General features: G+C 41.3%; 1 protein-coding gene across 2 annotated transcripts in view; it reads right to left on the bottom strand.

The window, feature by feature from the left end:
* Positions 1 to 25,299, bottom strand: part of Pik3ap1 (phosphoinositide-3-kinase adaptor protein 1) — a 115,496-nt gene that overhangs the window by 22,525 nt on the left and 67,672 nt on the right. For both annotated transcript variants that reach the window (XM_003479559.5, XM_023561473.2), the window contains 3 exons: positions 12,847 to 12,942; positions 4,220 to 4,414; positions 1,149 to 1,214 (listed from right to left, as the gene is read on the bottom strand). In XM_003479559.5, coding sequence (XP_003479607.2) covers positions 1,149 to 1,214; positions 4,220 to 4,414; positions 12,847 to 12,942 — 357 coding nt within the window. The remainder of the gene's footprint in view (positions 1 to 1,148; positions 1,215 to 4,219; positions 4,415 to 12,846; positions 12,943 to 25,299) is intronic.

Here is a 25,299-nt window from a genome sequence, read left to right as displayed (position 1 = left end):
GCCTATCTCAGCAGTGATTATAGGCTAATTGGCATGAAATGCTGGAGGATATCAAACACCAGTGATGTTGTAACCCAGGTCCAGTAGCACCAAGTATCAGGGATGTGCTGGGTTCTAACTGGCTATTTAGGTTGCTCTGTGCCAGTCTCTCTTTCATATTACAAACAGTTCTCTGCTTCGAAGAGTCCAGGGAAACATGAAGCCAAGCACCCCCTCTCCAGGCTGTAACCTTAGCTCTTCAGGGAATGAGCTACTTGCAGAGATGATAGGGCCACTGGGTTTGTGAAGACAACCTGACATTTACTTCTTGATACGTTTAAGGTTATTTGATCCCAAATCTCTCCAACATGGGCATTGTGATTCAGGGACACAAGAAGATGGGACAAGAGAGATGGCATTACCAATAAATACTGGGGAAAAACCTTAAAGTTTATCTGTTACGTGCCAATCCATTCGCTCATCTGAGCACACACACTTACATGCCCTTTGGCCAGGTTTGCCCTTTTAAGGTTTTGAGAGACAGAGTAGGAGGGAAAACAGAAGCACATTCCCATCAGTTCCAATCTCCCACTGCCATAGTCCTTTAGGGTGTCTTTAAATGCCTAGATTGTGTCATGATTACTTTCCACATGAATCTTAATGGGATAATACTGAAGGTCTCTATTTAACTCAAGCAAATTAATGAGGGGAGGGCGAACATTTAGCTCCTCAAACTTCCATAAAAATTCTTGAGAAGAATGCAATGTCTAAGTTCTTACCCAACAGCAAGAAAGTGTCTTTAAAGCACGACTGAGCTGGTATAGACAGAGTAAACAGCCCAGAAGGCTGTATCACAGATAGCCTGGGTGCTGGGCTGCCACTCTTGGCACGAACCTCAGGGCACCTCAGGGCTTAGAATGTATCTGTATGTGCTGAGTGGCCCTTCCTGGTATTTTAGTGTCCTTTGTATAATCGATTAGTACAGTGTGTTAGGGCCTCCCCTCTGTCTTTATCTTCAGTGCAGGACTCTTAGATAGCTCCATCCTAAGACACTCCTGGGTCTCTATTTTGCAATGCCAAGGAGCCATCACCCTGAGAAGTCTCCGAGGTAAGAATACCCCATTAAAGTTTCACTTATAAAAAAGGAAGCTGAGGACACGCTGGCTTACCTTTCCGGAAGTGCTCTGAGGAAACATACAAATTCCCAGGCTGTTCTTGACTTTTTTCTGCAAAAACTGTGAGAGAAAGAATATTCTGAGGTCCAGGGATGTAGCTCAGTGGTACAATGCCTGCCATTGTGAGGTCCTGAATTCAATTTTCAGTATTCATCCTCCCCAAAAAAAGAATATTCTGAGTAAAAGCTAAGTCATTTCTTTCTTTATTTTTTAAAAAGAACTTTTAAACCTTTATTTTTATGAGTATATGTTTGCAGTACATGTAGCTTACAATCATCTTGGGGAATGGGTATATATGTACATAATAGAGCTTGCTTCATTTTTAAATCCTCTTCTCCTTCCTTCCTTCCTTCCTTCCTTCCTTCCTTCCTTCCTTCCTTCCTTCTTTCCTCCTTCCCTTCTCCTCCTCTAAATCCTCTTTCCTCATTTTCATTTTTTCTGATATTATTAATCTTAGCTCATGTTTATTGCATACGATGTTCGCATTTGTCTTTTCTTTCTTAAGTACTCTACAACATTTCATATTTTTACAAAATGTTCTACCAAAATCTTATACAAAAATAAAACTCCTAGAAAAGACAGCTAAAGAGAAGCCATAGAGACTGTCATGTAAAATAGGTCAGACAGACAGGCTGTCACACTAAGCCAAAGCCAGCCAAAGGACATGATCAGCATTTACAAGATCATCAAAGAAAAGGGTAAAAGAGAGAAAAGATCATAAAGGAAAGGATAATAGGAACAAGGAAGTGTGCCTGGATCACAGAACACCTGAAGCTAGTCATGGGAAGCCTAAAAGCTGAAGAATAAAAGGAAGTACCTAGCATTTAGGCAAAGCATGCCATGAGACAGGACTCTAAGCAGTAGTGTATGCCTGACTTCAAAGGCACTAAAATCAAATTATTCATGAGGGACAGAATCAGAAGAGACAATAGAGAAAACAGGAAAATGACAAGTATGCCCTTAGTGGTAAGATAGCATAGTTGTTATGGCTCTCTGAGCTCTGATTGAGACCCCCCTGGATTCAAACCCTGGCTCTGTCACTTAGAAGTCATGTGATCTTGCACAAAAGACTTGACCTCTTCCTTCCTCCATCTCTTATATGTAGAACGAGGAAGAATTGTCAATGGATTGTCATGAGGATTAAGTGAGTTAATACACAGAAAGTGCTTAGGATAGCGTCCAGCATATGTAAGCACCTAAGGATAGATTTATTATCATTATTTTTTATTTAAGCTTCAAGACTAATGCTGATAAGACAGCAGAACCTTGACATGCTAGTTAACCCAAGGGATGTACATACAGTGTCTTACAATTTAAAAGTACTTCTTCCATGTATTATTTTATCTGACCCTCAAAATAAGGCTGTGGCAGAGTATTATCATATATCACTATAACATACATATTAATGTAGACGTATATTATATGATAACCACTTCATAGATATGAACTAAGGATAAAAAGAATAAAACAATTTATCCAATGTTCTATGCTGTACACTAGAAAACGCAAGAACTGAGAGATGAACCCAGGTGTTCTGGCTTCCAGCCACCAGCCGTTCGTCACTTCAAGTCTCTCTCCTTGCCTTTGTTTGCTCATAGTGTCTCAGCAAGTCCTCAAGGGCTGTTTAGGAATCACCTGTGTCTACATCTCAACCGTCTCCCAGTAAGGTGCCATCCACAACACTCCCATCCCCTCCACCATTTAGAAACTGCCAATGTGTATCTGCATGCTTTGCAATGCGCTTCCTTGAGAAACAGACCCTAAGCTAATGATTTGAGTGTGAGTAGTCTAGTTAAGAGGTCACAGAGTCAAGGCGAAAGCAATAAATGGTGGTTTATCAAGCAAGTGACCACCATGGACAAGCTCTGGATCCCTGAAAAGCAATACGAAACATTCAATTCATAGTTTCAGGGCAGGCAAACAAATTGGGATATTCCTCCGCCAACTCTCAACAGTCATTAGTCGAGGGCAGAGGCCATGTGTACTAACTTTTCAGTGTTTTCATCTTGTCTTGCAAGAGGGCAGAGAAGGTTCCCAAGCCAGAGAAAGCCCTCAGGCTAAGAGACAATAGAAAAACAGGCCAGATCTGGCCAGTTGGCACAAAAATGTAAAGAGCTAGGGGCACAAAAGCAGGACATCAATGGTATCTGCTGGACATGCCAAAGAAAATGCTAGCCAGGGAGATGGCCGGCTTGACTACAAATGGCATTTGGGGATACAGAACATCCCATAACTGTACCACAACCCAATTTAGGATTTCCAAGTTGAAAAACCAAAGCCAAAGCCAAAACAGTGAATTATTTGGAACATACAGTAAAATGGCTGCTTATTATCTGCAATTTGAAGTTAACTAACATATTTTATCTGGCAACTGCACCCTAGTTACCAGGGGGTCTAGGTCAGCATTACCTGCGCTGATATATGATCTTCCAAGCTCATATTAAAAACAGAATATAGGCCCAGAGCACAGATCTGTGAATTTTTCTACTTTTAGTAGTACCATCTAACTGACAATGCCATCTAACTGATTTCCCAGGGACAATTATGAAGAAGCCAAAACCCAGTTCTTACCAATTTTTATTAACATAGGTCACAAGCAGCCCAGTATGCTGGCTAAAAGCCTAGCTGAGCTGCATAGTGACTGAGTAACCTTTGTAAGCTTTCACATCCCTTTCTATAAAATGTGAATGATACTTCTAATCTAAAAGGTTATAGTAAAGATTCAATGGCATGTTCCGGATAGAGTACTCAGTATATTTCAATAAATGTCAGCTATTAAGATTATTAATAATAGCAGTAAGAAGGGTATGGGGAGACAAAAATGTACTGAAGTTCTTGTGGACTCATCTTTCGAACTGTGCATGAATGCTACCAGGAATGGAATCTGTTCATTGCCCCAGTTTCACTCCAGAATTTGCCTGAGCTATGACTCTGTCTTGTGGGGCTGGCTGGAAAACATTCAGGAAAGGAGTCTTTGGGTCATGGTTCAAAAGCCAAGAGATCTAAGAAATTGATGCTAAGAAGCTTTGAAGAATCCTGGAGATAGTATTCCCTGACATACTTGCCTTTGGAAATGTACAGTTCATTGTCAGGCAGCTGATGAGCACCAGAAGGACTGGTCTCTGGCCTGGGTACAGGGACAGGAGGCCTGCTGGCCAGGTCCATGCAAAAGGTCTCATCATCTTCCAACGTGTGATAAACATCTTCCTCGCCAAGACATTGTTGCTCTCTCTGCAAAGTGGCCATTCCTGTGCTGTTACCTAGACACACAAAGAAAGATGATTGAGAGCAGTGGCCAAACAATTTGGATGATGTCAGTCATGAGAGCACAGTGACATTTCCTTAGGAGGACAGTTATGACCCCAGGTATAACTTCCTTCACATCATCCCCTGCACTATCTGTTCAGAACGCCAAAGGCAACTGGGACAAAACAAAAACCTCCTTCATTTACCACCATCATTGTACAGCCACAAAAGTGAGAACTAGGCTCTCATACTTCAATTTCACTCTAGGATTCTATTGCTCATCCCATTAGAACTAGGGGAAGAAAGCACAGCCACCAAAGTCTAAGGACACTTGTTACTGTGATTTATATCTAGATGCTCCCCAAAGCTTTGTGTCCTCATATGTAGGGTTTGGGGGAGATGATCAAATCACGGGGTGATACTCATTGGTGGATTAGTTCACTGATAAGTTTATAGCTAAATATGATGCCAAAAGGTGAATCCTGGTCAAAGTAGGTGGGTCACTGGGGGCACTGCCTGAAAAGTTATATTTCCCTCCTCCCTTCATCTCTCTCTGCTTCCTGCTTGTCATGCCATGAATACTTCTCCTCTGTCCTGCTCTGCCGTGGAGCCAGCTGACTATGGACTGAAACCTCCAAACTGAGAGCCAAAATAAATCTTTCCTCCTTAGAGTGTGGGTGTTTTGTTAGGTACTATGTTTCAGCAACAAGAAAGTAACTAAGACACTTGGAATCATCCCTTGGTATTAGGAGAGCAGTGTAAAATGACCTAATAGTTCCAGCAAATTCTTTTGTTTTAGTATGTGTGCAGCCAAAGTGAGCGCTCCAGCATATACTTCATCCTCCTCAAAACAGCTATCAGAAACGATTTCTGAGGACTCCCTCTGTGCCAAGAATTGTTCTGGGTGTATCACCTGAAATTAGTCTCTTCTCTGGTTTTATAACAATGCTGTGGATATCTACACTCTTCAAGCTCACTTTGCAGATGAAGAGGATTTAAGGATTTAAATAACTTGCCCAAAGCCACTTGGACTAAGATTGGTACCCAGGAAAGCTAACTCCAGCTTATACTCCTAATCGCCATGATTTGCTGCTTCTTTAGAAATCTCTGTTCCCCACTGACCATGTAGATTGAAAATAAAAAGTTTCCTTCCCACTCTGCCCACCAAGGCCCTGCAGACCTCAAGTTTTCTCTACAAAGTTCTGTTTCTTCTTCTGAGAACCATTCAATCAGCAAAGATTTATTAAATGTCCATTTAAGATTCAGCAATGAGTGCAGTTTGGCTTTCTTCCTACAGAATTTCCAACCCAGCGATTTACTGGTAATTCTTGCTTTTGTTGCATCTTTTGGAGCTGCAGGGAGCCTGCTCTTGGTTTTCCAGGATCAGGGATCCAGAGGATTGGTTAGGCTCGTCTCTACTCATTAGAGGACTCTAGCCCTGAGGTTCTGCCCTCAAAATATTTTTCCATTTATCTGGTCATTTTTGAACATGTTGTACCAGGACTTGAGGTAACTCTGGGGAGGCTTTTCCAGTGTTAATCAAAACAAGAGAGCTGAGAGAGCTGCCATGTGCCTGCTGACTTTGCCAAGTACCTAGTTTTACTTAAGTTCTTCATCCTGAGAAACGCTTGCCTGCCTCAGGAATGTTGTTCCTCTGCTTGAAACCTTCTCCTCTCAGCACTGTGCCAGGACAACCCAGCTCCCTCCACGCTTCAGTGGAGCAGTCACCTCCGATGGAGGCCTCACTGACCACCTGTCTAAAGTGGGTCTTTCCAGTTATTTATCCTCACCACGCCTAATACTTTTGCTCCACGACCCTGCCACAGTGTCACTTACACATATATCAGTGTGTTGGATGTTTCTCGTCTCTCTCCCTCCCTTGACTGTCAGCTGCAGGAGGGCAGGCCCTGATCCCCCTGCCATGTTGTTCTACAGCCAATGTTATTCTAGGGCCTAGAAACTCCGTTCTGGTATGACATGTACTCAGCATAGTTCTTAGTATGAGTGGAGAAGTAAGTTCTGGGTGAAATGTGTTCTGCATGTCAAACAGAGATTGACACAACAGGTTTGTGTCTCCTCAGCAGTTTGTGTCTTCATCCTCCTTCCTAATCAGGCTGGACAGATCTTTGGGGGCCTTCAGGCAGTGTTAAGGGTTGCTACATTATCAGGCTAAGAGGAAGCCTTTTCTTCCACAGCAGAAGAAGTGTAATGGCTTCAGAAACTGAGATCCTTGTGTGGAATTTCACATAAATAGCATCTACTTCCCTTAGCAACATCTGTCTATCCATGGGGAATTTGTTAGAAGCTTCATCAAGAAGTGCCACTTTCACAGGAGAGCTGGGCACCAGGGGTCCCATGCCCTACTCTCATTCCATCAGCAGCTACCAACCATCACCCCAACAATTCCCTTGGCTCCTACTGGCGAAGTAAATTTTCAGAAAGACTCTCCAGTCCCACCCAGCTGCCAGGTTCCCTGAGAACTTCAAAGGAACTCGGTTCTGGGGCTACTGGGTTCCCTGACAGAATGAATTCTCAGCTGTTTCTCAGCTACTCCCATCTTAATGATATTATGTTATTTAAAATAATTAACCATTAAACAAAAAACACTATTGATATGTTTCAAGTGCTGTCTATGCCAGTCAATGCACAAAGTTAATCCCTATCAAAAACTCCTGACAGCTCTCTGGAGCTAACTGGCTGAAGGCCACAGGAATGGAGCACAGGGACAAGCCCTCAGGCTGGCTCCTGTCCAGCATCATCTCTACACTTTCCTACCTTTTACAAATATTGTATCTGTAGTTTTTAAACAAACTCACCAGAGATGCAGAATCCCAAGAGATGCTTCCCAGAATCTCATCAAGTAGTTATTAAAAGCTTAGCAGAGAGACTAGGAACAGTTTCGGTTTTATCTGTGTTGTAGACTAAGCCTCTATGTAAGATTTTACTTGAAACAGTGTTTTAGACCAGCTACAGTGGGACCAGCTACAGTACAGCTCCAGTGGGAATGTTAGCTTGGTAAAACATCAAAGAGAGTGTTCTGATTTTGTCAAAATTACACATGCACACTTCCCTATATCCTATAATTCTGTTTCCAATAATTTATAGTACATGTGGGCTAAAATATGTGAAAAGATTACACGCAACAAAGATACTCATTGAGGCAAGATTTATACAAGCAAAAAAGCTAGATGACCTAAACAATAGGAAACTCTTTAAATATTCTAGCTAATATACGTAATGGAAGGCTAGGTGGCTATTTAAAAATTAATATTTGTGCTGAGATATTACTTGTGAATAAAAGAAAAAGTAGGCATATGTATGTTATGTACATATTAATATATACAGAAATTTTCTAGAGCATTTAGGAGATAACCTTTCACTGCTTATTTTTAAAATACTGAATTTTTATTATTTGCATGTATTATTTTATGATAGTAAACAACAGTATAGGCAGAGATGAAATCAAAAGAAGCTTCTACTGTTAAAGAAATAAAATAAAGTGCTGCTCCAGACCTGAGGTTTTCAAACTGAGCCCCTGAACCACTTACGGAAGTCAAGAAGATGAATCTTGAGTCCCATCCCGATAGACCCCCTGAATCAGGCATTCTGCAGGTGAGACCAGAGATTATGTTTTAACAAGTCCTCCATGTGGCCTGATACGTACTCAAGTTTGAGGATCACTGCTGAAGGAAACAGTCTGGAAATTACCACTCTGGCAGTTAGCATGTATCAAATACCTACTGTATGTTGCATTCCTAAGGTGACACCTTCCCCCACTTCATTATCAGAGTCTTACAGGACACAACATCCGACCCAAGATTAAGGTAAGTGACAAGCACAGGGTCAGAATCTGTTGTGTAAAAACCCTCTTGAGCCCACCAGACAGCTCACCACCACACTCAATCCCAAACCATCCCATCACACTTGGTGCCTTTTCCTTTATACCACCCTGTACTTTTCCTACTGAATGAAAGCTCACTTGGAGTGTGTGTCTGTCTTCTCTATGGGCATAACTGAGTGTTACTGATGCCTGGGCATCAGTGTTTGGTACACACTAGCAGCTTAATGACTGGAAAATTATTCTTCAACTGAGGACCAAATGAGACCATGACAATCTCATCTAATTCCTAACCTAGTTTTCTTACCATGTAGCCACATGGTACCCTTTCAGAAAAAAGGGACAGTTTTACTTCCTTTCAGAGGGTAGCAGTGTACCCAAGCATCACAGCAGGAACTCTGAGCAAAGCTCTGAAACCTGTGTCCTAGACTCTGCTTATATCTGCACAACCTTGGGCACATCACCTCACCATGCCTGTGACTCCTCCCACACAAAATGAAGATGACAGTACCACCTTACAAGGTCGCAGTAAGGATTACGTAGTGTCATGCATAAAGCAATAAACTAGGCCTGCAACATTGCTAAAGACAGCAAGGCAGGCCTGAGCCCAAATCACAATGTTGGCGGAACAAATTCCATGTTCAGGGTTGTTCTTGCCTTCTTGGGGCCAGGTGCTGTAGCTGCTCAGGATGCCTCTCTCAGGGAACACTTAGCTTTAAAGCAGAGGTCAGCAAGTCTATTTTAGAGGTAAAAATGGGAAATATTTCAGGTCATGTTGTGTGTTGAAAGCCCTCAACTCTGCCCTGGTAGCATGTAAACACCCACAGATAACTCTAAATGAATGAGCATAGTATGTTCTGATAAAACTTTATTTTCAAAAACACATGGCTGGGCAGGCTGTGGTTTGTCTGTCACTGCTTTAGAGATTTTTTTCATCCTCTTTACTACCAAAACCACTTGTTTTTGAGAGCCCCATCTGTTATGGTTTGTGTCTGGATGTCAAAGCCTCAAATGATCATGAGGGTGTGGGCCTTTGGTATGCAGCTGAATCTACAGTTCATGATTGATTGACAGTTCAATATTGAGACTAAGGGCATGACTGCTACACTGCCCTTGGGTGGGTACCCTACATACAATATAAGAAACAGAAAGAGGTCTCTCTCTCTCTCTCTCTCTCTCTCTCTCTCTCTCCAACTGTCTCTCTCTGTCTCTCATCTCTCTCTCATTTTCTCTCTCTCGATGCTTCTGCTGACTTCTGCCAACATGAACAGTTGCCACTCTTCCATGTGCCACCCTACCTTGAAGCTAGCTGATTATGGATTGAAACTTATACAAACTTAGCTAAATAAACTCTTCTTTCTTTAACTTTGGGTGTTGCTATTTGGTACCAGACAAGTGGGGTCATTACTGTGACTGTACCTGACCATGTGGTTCAAGAGCCTTTGGGAATGGCTTGTGAGAAAAGATTGGAAAAGTTCAGCAGTGCTGGCTGAAAAAGTAGAGTAGGAACACTTGAGGCTGTTCTGTATAGGAGATACTGGTCAGAACTCAAAGGGCTGATAGAAAGCCTGCTGGGAAAGACTAGGCTCAGGAGGTTTCTGCTGGGAAGGACTGCATTGGTTGTTGGACTCCAGATAATGTGTGTTATGAATTGGCAGAAAATTTGCTATATTTTCCTTTTTCCCAGAGACTTGCTTGAGACTGATATTAAGGACGGCAAACTAACTAATCTTGCAGAAGGAATTTCATGGCAGTCCAATGTTGAGACAGTGCCATGGCTATTTTGGGGGACTTTCAGCCAGATTTATGTTGAAAATCAAGAGCAAGGAGCCCATCAGAATGATTTAAAATCTTGTGAGTTTGGCCAGACAGTAAAGTTGTGGACTGCAAAGATAAAGCAGAGACCTTGATTGCTGAGATGAAACAGAAGAACAGAAAAGATGGCCTGAGAATATGACAAGAAGCAGCAGGACTCTACTCTTTGCAGCCTCAAAACTGCAAAAGTAAAAGACTGTTTTGAGAAGAAACCCTCAGAATACCATACTCCAGAAAGGCCATAGGCATACCATGTTCCAAAATGGTGGCAGCACAGAGAATTTGCTCCTTAGAATTGGATTCACAGTACTCACTGATCCAGGCACTTGACCCCTGTGAGTAAGGGGAGGGAAGCCTGGCTTCTACTCTAGCTCATAGCAGACCGTGGCATCATCCCTGTGGCACTGGTTTTAGGTACATGGCATAGTGTGAAACCAAAGGTACACTGGTGACCCTAGGAGTCTGGAGAAGCCAGGAACATGGATCACCTGATGAAAACTGCAAAGAGGGAGCAGAGTGAGCCTAAGTGAGAAGCCATGAGAGCTACAACCACCAGAAGATCCATAGGTGCTTGGACTTGGACTTTTCAGCCATGCTGAAGCTATTGGTTACTTCTCTCTCATTGCTGGGACAAAATACCTGACATTCAAAGTTAAAGGAAGAAAGGTTTATTTAGCTCACAGTTTGTGGAAGCTTCAGTGCATAATCAGCTTGCTCCAAGGCCGGGTGATGTGACACATGGGCAGCAGTTCATGGCAGCAGAAAACAACAAAGCAACAAGAGCAAAAAGGGAGGAGCATGGAGTAAAGACTCTTTCCTTTATATTGTATGTAGGCTACCTACTCTAGGGTGGGTGTAGTACTCACACCCATAAACCTGGCATTGGAGCATGATCTAATCACAAATTCTAGAAGGCTGCCCCCCATGACTGCATGATGCTCTGGGGGCGGGGGGACATCCAGACACAAACCATAATAGGGGCAAATCCATCATAGCTCTTTGGAGTTTACATCTTGCCACAGATTGCTTCAGATGTCACACATACAACTACAGGACTTAATGTTTGCCCTGCTGGGTTTTAGATTTGCTTTGGTCCTATTCCCCTGGTTGTATTCCCGTTCGTAATTTTTGGAATGGAAATGTTTGTCTTATACTAATGAATGTTGGAACTGTAACCTTCTTTTAATTTGTACAGGGCTCACAGCTGAGAGTTTTTTGTTTTGTTTTGTTTTTTATTTAAAGAGAAAAAAGAAAGGAAATAAAAAAGAAAGCAGTAACAGGGTACAAATAATACAGAATTTCAAGAAAAAAATATACAGTAAGAAATCACTAGTTAATAGGTTACACATTGTCATCTTAGAAACAGTTGTCCAAATTATAAATTTAAAGCATATAAAGTGGACATTCATACAGTGAGATTGCAGACAGTTCTGTTCAATGATCCAATAAAAGCTCAGTAATATGCTTTTCCATCCTACACACTCAAACATGCATGCAGTTATATCCCTTATAAGAGAGTTTATTTTAAATCTCAGAGGAGTCTTGGGCCTTGGACTTTTCAGTCCTGCTGAATCTATTAGGATTTAGGCAATTCTTAAAGATGGATTAAATTTAGCTTTCCCTGTAAAGAAATATACATGAGTCTTTGGTGAAGGTCAGGGGCAAATGTTATGATTTGTGTCTAGATGTCCCCCTAAAGCTTCATGTGATCGTGGGGTATAGGCTTCTCACAGGCAGTTGAATCTAGAGTTTGTGATTGATTCATGGTCCAATGCTGGGATTAAGAGTTGTGAGAGCTACATCTACCATAGGGTGGGCTAACCTGATTACAGTATAAATAACAGAAAGATCTCTTTCATGTCACTCTCTCTCTGTTTCTGTCTGGTTTTGTCTCTGTCCCTCTCTCACTGCTTTTGTTGTTTTCTGCTGCTATGAACAGCTGCCCCTCTGCCATGTGCCACCCTGCCTTATAGCCAGCCAATTACTGACTGATATCTATACAAACTGTGAGCTAAATAAATCTTTCCTCCTTTAATTTTTGGGTGTCAGTATTTTATCTCAGCAATGAGAAAAAAGTAACTAAGACACCATTCTCTCCGGACTTTGTCTTCTGTATCTATTTGATTAATGGACCCACTATCAGTTGTCAATGATTAGACAGAATTAAGGAATTACTCATGTAATTTAACACTTCCATGTATGAAACACTCAATAATAATAACAATTATAGACCTTTGTTATATGCTTATGTGCTTGGCCCTATCTGAGGTCTAACGTACAACTCATTTAATTGTCACAATATTTTCTCATTTTACAGCTGAAGAAACTGAGGCCCAGAGCACCTCAATAACTTGCTTAATGTTTTTCTAGACATCTGCAGGGGGAACTGAGTTTAGAACAGAATCCACATTCTTTACCACTATGCAACATAGCCTTGACTATGATGTATGTATCTTCCCCTCCTTCATCAGAAAGTAAAATATCCTTAAGAAATTGATCATATGTTACTGTTTGTGTCCTCAACTCCAACAGCCATAATAGTGTTTAGTATGTTGTATGCACTTAAAAATTTTTGGTCAAATAAAAATATGCATGTGAACTTTAAAGAGAACTTACTGGAAGCAACGGGTTAGCCAATTAACTGGCTCTAGTGGTAGAAACTTCTGGCCTGCATGTAGCAGGCCAACAGGAGAGGGCGGGGCTGATAGCACTGGGAGCAGAGCATGTATGTGGCCCCTCATGCCTTCATATGGAATCAGGCATGTCTGCTTTTCTTTTTCTGCGACAACTCACCTTCTAAAAACTTGCGGATCATAGAATCCTTAGTAGGCCTAGAGAAACCATCTCCAGAGACTGTCTTAGATGTATTTGCCTGAAGCATTTCAACATCTAGAAGGAAAAGGAGATTAAGGATCAATGTGGTATTCCAATTGGCATGATGATTTTACAGATGAATTTCCAAGGTTTGGCAATTTTATTAAAAGATTTCAAGAATTCACTCACTCATTCATTCATTCTACCTTCCATCTATTCATCTCTTCAATAAAGTCATGCAGAAAGCATAAAAAGAAATGAAAGGATCATTAACAACCCTGAGGTCCTTTCTTGGGCCATAGGTCTCAAAATGTATAATTGTACTTACATGCATTAGAGAGAATAAGCTTATTTTGAACTATATACATTGTAACATTATATCAAATAAGCAAAAGATGTAGAGACAACAAATAATAAATGGTGGATTTTCTGCAAACATGAAATATTATGCAACAGTCCAAAAGAACGAATTGGAGCCACATCTCCATAGTTGTAGTTCAAAAACATAACTTCAAGTTAAAAAGTTATAAACAGAAGATTACAGTATGAAATTGTTCACATAGATCTTGAAAGCCTTTAAAACAATGCTACAAATTATTTATGAATTCATAGATACGGTGAAGAATAGTAACTGTGGAACTCCAGTAGCTACCTCTGAAGAGGGAAGGACAAGTGGATTCCAGAGGGTAACAAGGACTGCACCTGGACCCCAACATTTAATTTCTAAAACTTTTTAAAAGATCTGAGACCTTTTTAAGAAAAGGAGATACATAATTTTAACAATTCTTATGAATCTGAAGAGCAGGAATCTTCAGAAAAAAATACTCTCAGATAAGTAACACAGTAGCCAAAGGGGAAAAGAATAAGATTAGATTTCTGTATGGAAAATAAAACCTTTGAAGGAGATGTAAGAAACAGATCAGTGGTGTCTTGGGAACTGAAAAGATGCAGATAAGGAATGGCGAAAGTTATTCTACTGGTCCTAGAGTTCAGCTGTTTTGCCCATACCCAAAATAAAGAAATGCAGCGCTCTAGCCTGGTTTACATCACCTTCTTATCCAAAAGACACACAAATCGAAAGAGACTGCCTCCTGCCTTCTCTTCTGCAGTGGACACAGTGCACTGAATGCAGTGTGCCATGGGACCCTCAACACAAAGCCTGCAGTTCCAAACAAGGAGCCAGTTATCATTTCCATCAGCCTGGAATTATAAAACTAGGTTGTGGAGACACTGGGGTGATTTTAATTATTCTGGAGTATATCTAGAGATGTGTTAATTTTTAATGATTTCTGATAAGAACTCATACTTTATTCTTGAAAATTCAAGACAAAAATTCCACTTACTTGAAATCTTTGGTTTAATTCACTTACTTATGGATTTATGGGTCATTTTCCCCACAGAGTTCGATGGTTGAGAAGGAGGACATATTCTCAGGTGTGCACCTTGCTGGAAGCAGGGCCCTCCACTTCCTAACCAAGAACCAATACTATCTGCCACCCATACCCTGACTCCAAACTCCACACTCGGCTACCCGATCTTGACCTCAGTAAAATTAGAAAATCTTATTTGTTTTAAATACTTCATTGCCCAACAATAAAGCACGGGTAACCACTCCCGAGTGCACACTTGGTTGGGTCAGATGCCACCAAGGATAAGGGAGAGGGAAACCCCACAGACCTGTCGTCAGGGCTTCTTCCTGCTCAGGGCTGAACTCTTTAGAAAACATGGCTAGCTAAGACCCAGCAGCTCCTCTCCAGGCACAGCAGATGCAGGGAAGCTTTAATCACCATGACCAAATCTCCCAGGCTGGCAACACCAGAGCACAACCACCACACACACAATCTGTTGACAGAGGAGTAAAAGGGCCATGGGTTTGCCTACCTGTTTTTGCTAAAAAATTCAATCTGAGAGAACAGTTTTCCATTTCTGGGAGTAGATGCAAAATTAAAAGAGTTACAAAGACAATGAGAAAATATAATATGGAAGAAAATGGTAGCAGCAATGGCAGCCCTGTCTGAACCTGGCACGCTTCCAGAGTAACTAACCATCGCAGCAAAACCCCCATCTTAATGTGCTGTATGTTGGACAGTTAAAAGAATTTTTAAAAAAAGACAAAATAAATACAAAAGAATGCACATCAGTAATAAATCATATCAACACCATGCACGACTCTTTGATCTGATGTACTGAAAAGGATACAACATCATTCCTAGGAATTCTTCCCAAAATTCATAACCTCAGTTTCATCATAGGAAATACTGACACATCCAAGTTGGGGGAAGTTCTACAAAAAATAATTGATCAGCAGTCTTCCAAAGTGCCTTGAAATGTAAAGATCGAGGAACTTTTATAAATTGGAGGACACTAAAGAGAAATAATGAATACACTGTAAGATCTAGACAGGACCCCAGAACAGAGAATGAACATTAGTGGGGAAATCAGTGAGATCTAAACAAAGTCTGCAGTTTAGTTAGAAACTGCCCTCTCACTGTGATCTGTGTAGTATGATTACTAAGATGTTAACATTAAGGAACCTGGGTGAAAAGGTATGCAGGAACATCAGTGTTTTCCACCTTTTCTCTAAGTCTAAAAAAAGTTCAAACTAACTTCTTTTTAAGGGAGGAGAAAAAAATAAAGGAGCATAAACGACAACCGCAAAAGTAAATAAGCACAAATGTAGAGATGCTGAGCTTCTTTCCTGTACTCCTACACCATCAAGATGAGCCCCTTCCACTTGTGGAGCTGAATGAAGGAGGACTCAGGTGGCGCTAAATGACCCCCTTGTGACAAACCTTTTTACTTCATGGTTATCTATTAATTGTTGGTCAAGAGCATGATTCAAGCAGCAGACAAACCAGGTCTAGCTAAATGTGTGCTCTGGGACATTAATAGAGTTATCCAGTGTTATGGCTTGGATCTGGGTGTCCCGCAAGGGTCTCCTCTGCTCAGAGCACAATTTTTGGAAGGTGAGGCCCTAAGGCACATTTGCTGCTAGGACGTTGGGCCTAGTTAGAGGCCAGTCCCTGGGGGTGTGACCTGGAAGGGCATATATCTTTTCCCTAACTCTGCCCCTTGTTCACTGCTTCCTGATCAACATGACAAGACTAGCTTTCCCCACCCAGACTCTTCTTCCATGCTGTTCCTGTGTTAATGCTGAGTGTGGACCAAAAGTTCTGAACTGTGAGCCAAAATAAACACCACCTTCTTCAAATTGTAGGTATTAGGTATTTTGTCCTAACCAGGTGGAAATGACTAAAACACCCATCCTGTTCAGGCCTCCCTGAGGTTACCTACGGAGGTAATTAAAAGTTTGTTCATTAGATCAGAATGTACACGCTCCAGTTTTAATTTCTCCACTTCTTCCATTTTTCTGGTTTATAACTACATAACCATCTGACCAACACCAACCAACTGTTAAGGTCAAATGGAATGTCCAGATTCACAAGATAACCATGCTTGGCATCACTGTACTCAGAAGAACACAAGATATTGGCCAGCATCACAGCATGGAGAAGAGTTCATCAACTAGGACAGTCCAGCACCTGGCCAGCAGCCCAAGTGCAGCAAGATGAGGCCACAGCAGACAGGTGCAGGAGCTCCCCTGGCATGCCCCAGGAGCACTTCCTCTCACAGCATCTCCAGAGACCTTGCTTCCAGGTACCAGGGTCACAGTCTCAGAGGGGCCCAGGATATGAAGCCCTTTCAGGTATGTATAGTTTATATACAGCTCCTCACAGATGTTCCCAATATTAGCCAGCTAACAGATTGGTTCCCTGTAACCAATCCAGTATTTTTATCACAGGTAATATTGCCTAGAAACATTTGGCTCTTATCAGGTTACCAGGGTAACAGAGCTAGGAATTCAACCAAAGGTCAAATTCTCATGAAGAAAGGGAAATGATAGCTGTTATATTAGCTCTTTGCCCGGTTATCATAGGTCAAGTTGTTTCAATCCTTTCAACTTCTCTTTTCCTGTAAAAAATGTTATGATGATAGTATGTCCCTCCTAGGGTTAGCAAGAGTGTTAAATAAGTTTACCAAGAGCATAGGATAGCACCAAGCACATATGAAGTGCTAAATGACTACTGACCACTAGTATTGTTATCATACTACTATTATTATTAAATCCTGTACCCAGGCAAATATCTGAAGCAGAAAACAATTCAAAGAACAAAACAAAAAAAAGAAGGTTCAATTTACATTTTAAAAAATGAAGAGCATGACTAGCATGCTCAAGATCCTGGATCCTGGATCCAACATTCAGCACCACAAAAACTTTTTTAATTGGCACATCATCTTTATATATATCTGTGGGATACAGCATGACAATATGATACATGTAAAGGTGCATAGGGATCAAATCAGGATAATTAGCATTTCCATCTCTTTAAATGGGAACATTTGGACTGTTGCTCTCTATACAATAGAAAATAAATTGTTGTAAATTGTAATCACCCTACTGATGGGACCACTAAAATTTATTCCTCCTATATAACTATATTTTTGTACCTTTTATCTAACTTTCTGCTTCCTCTTCCTTCATTCTTCATAGCATTTAATGACCACTATTCTACACTTGTAAGAAATCAACTATTTTAGCACCTACATGTGACTGGTAACATGCAGTGTTTGTCTTTCTTGCCTGACATAATGCCCTTAGCATAATGTCCTTCAATTTCATCCATGTTCTTTCAAATGACAAGATATCATTCCTTTTTATGGATGAATAATACTCCATGGTGTCACATATCACATTTTCTTTATTCACACACCTACGGACAACTCAGCTAATTGCATATCTTGTTTTATCATGAACAATGCTATGATGTGCATGGGAGTGCACACATCTCTTCAACATACTGATTTATCTCAAGCAACCTTAATTTCATCTGCAACCTTAATTCCCCTTTCCTATGTGACTAGCATATTCATAGATTTGTGGACATTATTTTGCTCCCCGCAATGGAGCCCCATACCAGGCATAGTCAGCCTGCTGATTTTTTCCCACACTGGGCTGGCGAAGTATCAGAGGAAGGGATTGGGATACAGTCAAGCAAGCTTATCATGTTTTCACACCGACTGGACAGCTTATCCTAATCTAGATACAGTCTGAATCTCTGGATGTGCCCATTGTCGTAAGTGAAGTTACTTAAAAATTGTTTTCTTTCTTTTACATTATAAACAATAATTCTCCCTATATGTAGCTGAATCTATACATCTCTGAATTAGATCATGGATAGCACACACAAACATGAGCCTCCATGTCCCTAGTTTCTATTCACAGCAAACATCATTAGTTAATTACATCATTCTTTATAACCATATCATCTTTCCCAACACTCAGTATTAGCCAGCTAATATTGATACAGAAGATGTCAGCATTTCATTTAACAATATTTTAAAGACACTATCATTCCTCCACCAGACACTAAGTTTAAGGAAGTAACAGATAATACTTTTGCAATAATAAATAAAAGGTACCCAACTATTTGGCGTTAATAAGTGATTAAACTCGCTCATGGTCTAAATTGGACAACTTTTATACAACCTATGTATAAGAGTGACCAAAAATATATAGAAATACATAGAAAATGCTGTAAATGAAGAAAGGTTGTATCCATTTTATAAAAGAAGCAGAACAAGAAGTCTTAGATGCAATCCTAGATGATTAGAGACTGTACTTCAGATTCTAAATATTTAACCTTCACCACTTGCCAGTTAAAAATAAACTGAAATGCACTGAAACCTGCTGGTATAAGAAAAAAGTGCAAAGTTCTTTCATTTCAGCAGAGAAAAACAACAATAATGCAACCATGAAGAGAGTAGGTGAGAGTCCCCTTCTAGAAAAGGCAGCTACAAAGTTATACAGTACCTACTGTATTTAAGGAGTCAATCAGCAAGACTCACTCTTGTTCAACCCGGTAGGCACTTAATTCAAGAATGAACTGCGAACAATTAATTCCCAAAGACACGCACATGATACTCCTTCTGGGACATAACACTACCCTGAGCTGCAGTGGACAATCTATCTATATGATGTTACTAATTCACTATAAAACCAAGTCTGAGTGTACAATACAACACAATGTCAGCTACAGGAAAACTATTCTAGAAAGGCTCCCCAATCCTGAAAGTAAGTCAAAGGAATCCCCACACCCCACCCCAGTAACTACCGTGTCCTCTCCCAAAGCTTCAGAGCAAGGAAGTATGGTGCCACACCTGAGGGTAACCTGAAACCTAATGGTTTCATTTGTGCCCAGGTACAAAAAGCCCAACTTTTCCAAACCCTAATGGAGCAAGGATTAGAGCAAGAAAGAGATGGGGGGAGGGGGTGACAGAGGGAGGGAAAGAGGGACACAGACACAGAGACTGAGACACAGAAAGAAAGGAGAATGGCAGGCTGAACCAGAGCGCCTGAGAAGAGATGGCTGGCACTGGCAGTGGAAAAGAAGAGGCTGACTTCCGGGAGAACATGGCGGACAGATAACAGCAACTACCGGAGGCTCTCTGAAAACTAGGCTCAGAAGCCAGGAATGGTGCGGACTAAAGAGACATAAGCAGGTGGAGTTATGCTCTGCTGACTCAGGAACGAACTCGGCTGAGAGAAACTAACTTGGAATGCAGTCCTGGTGCTAAAACAGGAACAGAAAAGCCTCGCTGCTGAGGCTGGACCCCACGCCATTTGGGTTTCCCGCCGCGCAGTGGCTGGCTGCCTCTACATCGGCTCAGCAAGGAGAGAGACGCACGGAAACTCTGAGAACGGGAGTCTGCGAACGGAGTCGAAAACAGGATGGGCAGGGAGGCATGTTCTGACTTGTGGCGAGGTGAGTGAGAGAAACTGACACTCCACCACAGTTTGACTCCAGCGGACTTTCTGGGCCCGGGCAGTCCTGCGGGAGCAGGGCCCGGTGGCGACTCCAGCCACACATTCCCCTCTCGGGCGGGATTGGTGAAAAGTGCCTGGCCTGCGTGACGCTGCCGGCGGACCCCGTAGGCTGGCCCAACCCAGATCCCAGAGCCTGACGGAGGCCCGGAGGCCGGGAGGGGCGGGCCCCACGTAGGCTGCCTGGTCCGTAACTCCCTGGTGCGCTGCGGTGGGTGGGAACACCTAACCGGCGCAATTCGATCAGGCTGTGGCTGACAGGGAGAGAAGCTGGGCCTCTCATATAAGCTTGCATATATAAGGAACAGAGAATATGGGAAGAGGCAGCAACAAGAAAGGCTCCTCGGCCCCCAATTCTGAGAAACAGGCAATAGCAGACACCGCACCATTACACATAAGGCGCCATATAGAGAGCCTCATAGACCAATTCAGGAATGAAGTTATCAACGACCTGAAGCTAGAAGTATGCAAAATAGTTAGAGAAATGCTAAGCACCACCCAAGAAAAAACAGATGGTGGAATGGAAGAACAGAAAAAAAGGGGAGAATTGTTTGATGGAGAAAACAGGGAAAGCATAGAATACGTGAAGCAGGTTCAAAGGGACTACCAAGAAACTAAGAAGTCTATCGAAGACTGGCATAACAGCTTGAAAGAAACTAAGGACAGACTATCTGAACTGGAGGGCAGAATTGTAATATGGGAGAATGAAATGAAAAACTTCTTAAAAATAACAAAGAAACAAACAGCAATAATACAAAGACAAGAAGATGATAAGAGGATCCATAACTTAAGGATTAAGAACATAAAAGAAGAAGTAGGGACACAAACAAATGAACTACAAAAGCTACTCACAGAAATAATCCAGGAGAATTTTCCTAATTTAGCAAAAGGTAAAGATACTCAGATGTATGAGGCACACAGGACCCCAGCTACCTACAACCCAAACAGAGCAACACCCAGGCATATAATAATAAAAATTCCAGAAATTCAATACAAGAACAGAATATTAAAAGCTGTCAGAGACAAGAAACAGACCACTTACAAGGGAGCACCCATCAGAATTACAGCAGATTTCTCTGCACAAACCATCAAATCACGAAGAGCGTGGGGGGAAATAATTCAAGCTTTGAAAGATAATAATCTCCAGCCAAGATTGAGATATCCTGCACAACTGTCCCTGGAAATTGATGGAAAAACAAGGTGCTTCCAGGATAAAGAGGAACTGGGGGAATTTGCAACCACCAATTCAACTCTACAGAGAGTATTGCAGGATATTCTAAAAAAAGAAAAATACAAAGAATCCAGAAATAATGGAGGCCACAACGAATGGAGCAGAGAACAAAGTGAAGAAGACAAACTGACAGCTACTGACAGAATAAGAGCTCAACAGAAATGAGGCAGAGAAGATTGGATGATAGGAACAGCTATTTTGGAGAAAATGACATCTTAATAGGTAATACTGATTTAATATCATCTTGTTTTGAAGTCTCATCTAGCTTTTGTCCTTCTGTCTCCAACGGTCCAAATAGGTTGTATCTTACTGGATTTTCTTATGTATGATAGTATAAGCAAAAACCTTTTAAAGACAAGGAGATTATACAGAAACCATTGTTCATTTTCTGTTAGTCGATTCTAAATACTCTGTAATGCTGTCATTCTCTTAAATGGTTTTACATTGTTTTGATATACTTAATGCTACAGTACGAAGTTGTACTCAAGGATTTCAAGGAAAGAGACAATATGGTAACTACTTTTAGGTCAGTATTATCTGGTGGTGAAACACTATTCTGCTTAAATGGTTATGTTTTGATCTGCGCTGTTTCGTTGTTATGCCCTCTTTTATCTCAATCTCCACTCCATTATTTACTTTTTTATTTTTATCCTTTTAATTAAAGGAAAAAAATAGCAGGATATATTATAGTAACCCACTTTGACTTTCTATTATCTCAGTTTAAAGCCCTGTATTACTCTCACCATCTGGTTTTTAACTGATGTTCCCCTATTCTGTTTTGCTGGATAGTATCAGGTTCGAAAATTTAGGCATCAGCTGTGAAGATAATGAGATTCATTATAACGCCCATTCTCGTTGACTTTTATCTATTTTTGAAGACCTACAATGTCTCCAATGTTTTGGTTTTGTCGGTTTTATTCTTTACTGTTTTGTTCAATTGTATTGTAACTAATGATATAGGCAATTCTATTAGAGATAGCGGGAGGCATTATGGTAACCATTGTTGATCACCTTGTATTATGTTTTCACATTATCTATTATGTCCACCCTTTTGACTTGACCGATTCTGTTCTGTTATATCACATTTGGTTTTACTCTCTTCCAAAAAAGTAATAAGAACCATGGGAGCAATGAAACCCAAAATGTGTAATAGTCATTGTACAAAAGAGAGGAAAAGAAAGTGCTCTATACTATATAACTGCATGTATATTTAAGTGTATAAGATAGAAAATGATATCACCGAGTCTTATTGGATCATTGAACAGAACTGTTTGCAGTATCATTGATGGAATGTTCACTTTACAAGCTTTAATTTTGTGACTTAAACAATTATTTCTAAGATGACAATGTGTAATCCATTAACTGGTGATTTCCTACTGTTCATTTTTTTTCTGCAAATCTGTATAACTTGTACCCTTTCTCTGCTTTTTTTTCTTTTCTCCTTAAATAAAATTAAAAAAAAAAAAAAAAAACAAAAGAAAAGAAAAGAAGAGGCTAAGAATGAGAAGACTGGGAGAAGTGACAAGTCCATTTTGTGGTTTCCTTACTTGGCAGGCACAAAGACTGCTATTTCATCCATGGGATATGTTTGTGATAGGATCAGTGGGTCCAATGATGTACGCAGCTATACAGTCCCACTTGAAGTCTCAAAGTAGTGCCCTTTCCCTCCATAGCACTGTCAGTTTGTGGTTATATATTTAGTTACACGGTATTTGTGTTTAGTATTCAGATCTCTCAGTAAAATGTAAGTTTTAGTTTATTTATTTATGTATGGGGATACCGGGAATCAAACTCAGGGCCTTATGGTTGCCAGGCAGGCGCTGCACCTCTGAGTGAAACCATATCTCAAAATAAAAATATGGGCTGAGGATGTTGCTCAGTGCAAAGGACCTGAATTTAATACTTAGTTCTGCTCACCTGGTGAACAAATGAATGAGTGAATGAACAAACTACTGAAGGGACCAGGAGTTGCTTACAAAGAGTTTAGGCTTTGTGAAGGAATCTGGGCATTATTCAAGCAGGGAAGAGAAGGGCAAGTTAGGCAGACGGGCCAGTGCAGGCAACTGTATAAAGATCTGAAAGAAAGGCAGCTGGGAGCAGCCAAAGAAGTTACCTCCCGCTCCAACATGTCCCACACTCTGGGGTAACTAATAGATATCCCAGCACTATCTATCAAGAGAACAAGAATTTCCAATAGAATATCAAAGAACTATTCTACACTTAGTCTTCCAAAAAGTCTAGGATTATGTTTTATTTTCTACTACCTCAGATTTTAGTTGAACAGATGTTATATACAGCACTGCACTGGTCATTGAGGATGATACAAAGCCATGAGAAACATGAAAATGAATTAATGATGCCCACGAAACATGGAAGTAACTGGAGTCCAAGGTGCCATGTGTGCAGTGCCCTGAGGAAAGCAGATCCACAAGCCTTGCAGGCTGACAGGAGAGCAAGGCTGCTCACTGTGGTGGGTAGGGCACAGTGTCAACTTGATTGGCTTTGGGATCCTCCCTGAGAATCCGAGATGCACGCTTCTGGGTGTGTCTCACCAGGCCACGGAGGCATGGCCTTGAGGTCCATGTCTGGTCGTTTTTCCTGGTCCCTCTGGTACCCTTCCCCTGCTTTGCTTCCCCAGTACCACACACTAAGCATCTTTGCTCCATCACGCCCTCCCATCATGATGTTTCTGCCTTGGAGCCACCAAAACCTTGGACTGAATCCCCAGAAACTGAGCCTAATTAAACTTTTCCTTTAAATTGTGGGTTTGGGTATCATATCTCAGCAAAGGGAAAGTTGGCTAATATAATTACTCACTTTAAAAAATACAATCCAGTGCTTTTCTAAGTGCTTATGTCTCCAACAGAGCTCCAGATGTTCTAGAGGAGTACAAAGCAAAAAGAAGTAAGAAGCACAGAGTCGGGCCCTGCCTTCACGTGAGTCCTGTCTGAGCCGGGACACCTCAAGCGTTGCCCCTTAATCCCCTTTGGCTCTCCTCTGCAGTATCTTCTTAAAAAGGACAGCAGAAGATGACAGTCTCTGCAACCATAGGAAGGGAGGCTCCTGACAGGACTGGGTGCAAGCTCCAGAGCAGGCAGTCCGTTCCATAAGCAACTTAGGGATTTTGCTGAGAAATCATTCTTCTGCTCAATTCAGTTCTTAGGGCTAGGTTGCAAGGTCCTTTAGTGCCTGACTATACCCCCAGCTCAGAGGGAACCCAGCAAAGTGGGAGAGGGGGGCGCAATTAAAGGAAATACAAACTTCTGGAGATGACCTGTCGGGAGATGTCAGTTAGCAAGGCAGCTGCTGAGGGAAGCCAGCAAGGTAGTGAGGGCCAAGGGGGCTGTGCGCCATGTATAAGCTTGAAGTGCCCAAGAACTGTGGAAGAGGTATCGGGATCCCAAAGGAGAAGTTTATGTGACAGTGACAGGAAGAAAAACAGCTATCTGGGACTAGAGACACTGGCAAGCCTGCAGTTTTTAGTAGCAATATATGGCAACTTTCTCCCTTGACTCTTTTCTCTTAAGGAATAAAAACAAGCCTCTGAGATATACAAGAAAAGCTACAATCTGCCAGTGGAGTCCCTTGGAAACAGACTGGGCAGAGGCCTCCCACCACTATTTACTAAGGCCTTCATGCCCAGAGTCTGGGAGAAGTGACTAGTTAGACTACTCACCAGGAAAAGCTTTGAAAATGAAATGAATGACATAAATCAAAGGGCCACAAGACAACCTCATTAACCTCAGAAGACAAAGAGAGAGACAAAAGACCTAAGTGAGGAAAAGACAGGAGATAGTGTATCCAAGAGAGGTTTGCCTGGATCCACTGTTTGCATAAGCTTGAAATTTAATAAAGACATTGACTGATCGACTGCAGTACTGGAGATTGAACCCAGGACCTTCACTCTGAGCTGTATCTCCAGACCTTTAACATTTTTTTTTAAATTTTGAAATGGCTAAATTGCTACACTGTTCACAGGCTTGGCTCCAACTTGTGAGATTACAGGTGTTCACCACTAAGTCAGTTGATAGTTATTTCTTACACAGTAAAAGGTGGAGGTTGGTGGCTTAATCCTGTGGGGTCTTGATTTTTAAAAAAATCTCCAGAGAACTGAGAACAATGGGCACCTGTCTGGCAGGCATAAGGTCATGAGTTCAATCCTCAGTGCCAAAAAAAAAAAAAAAAAAAAAAAAAAAAAAAAAAAAAACCACAAAAAACTGAGAACAAAATTGAAGGTCTAACAATGCCACAGAGTTACCACCTGGTGGCAGCATATCTATACTAAAGACTGCGTGTATGAGGGTGCACGTGAGGGGTG

This window comes from Cavia porcellus, unplaced genomic scaffold (genome assembly GCF_034190915.1).
Source record: "Cavia porcellus strain 051 isolate PalLab524CR breed Dunkin Hartley unplaced genomic scaffold, mCavPor4.1 scaffold_2, whole genome shotgun sequence".
NCBI classification, from domain to species: domain Eukaryota; kingdom Metazoa; phylum Chordata; class Mammalia; order Rodentia; family Caviidae; genus Cavia; species Cavia porcellus.
Note: the sequence above shows the minus strand (reverse complement) of the source record. Positions and strands in the feature narration are given on the sequence as shown.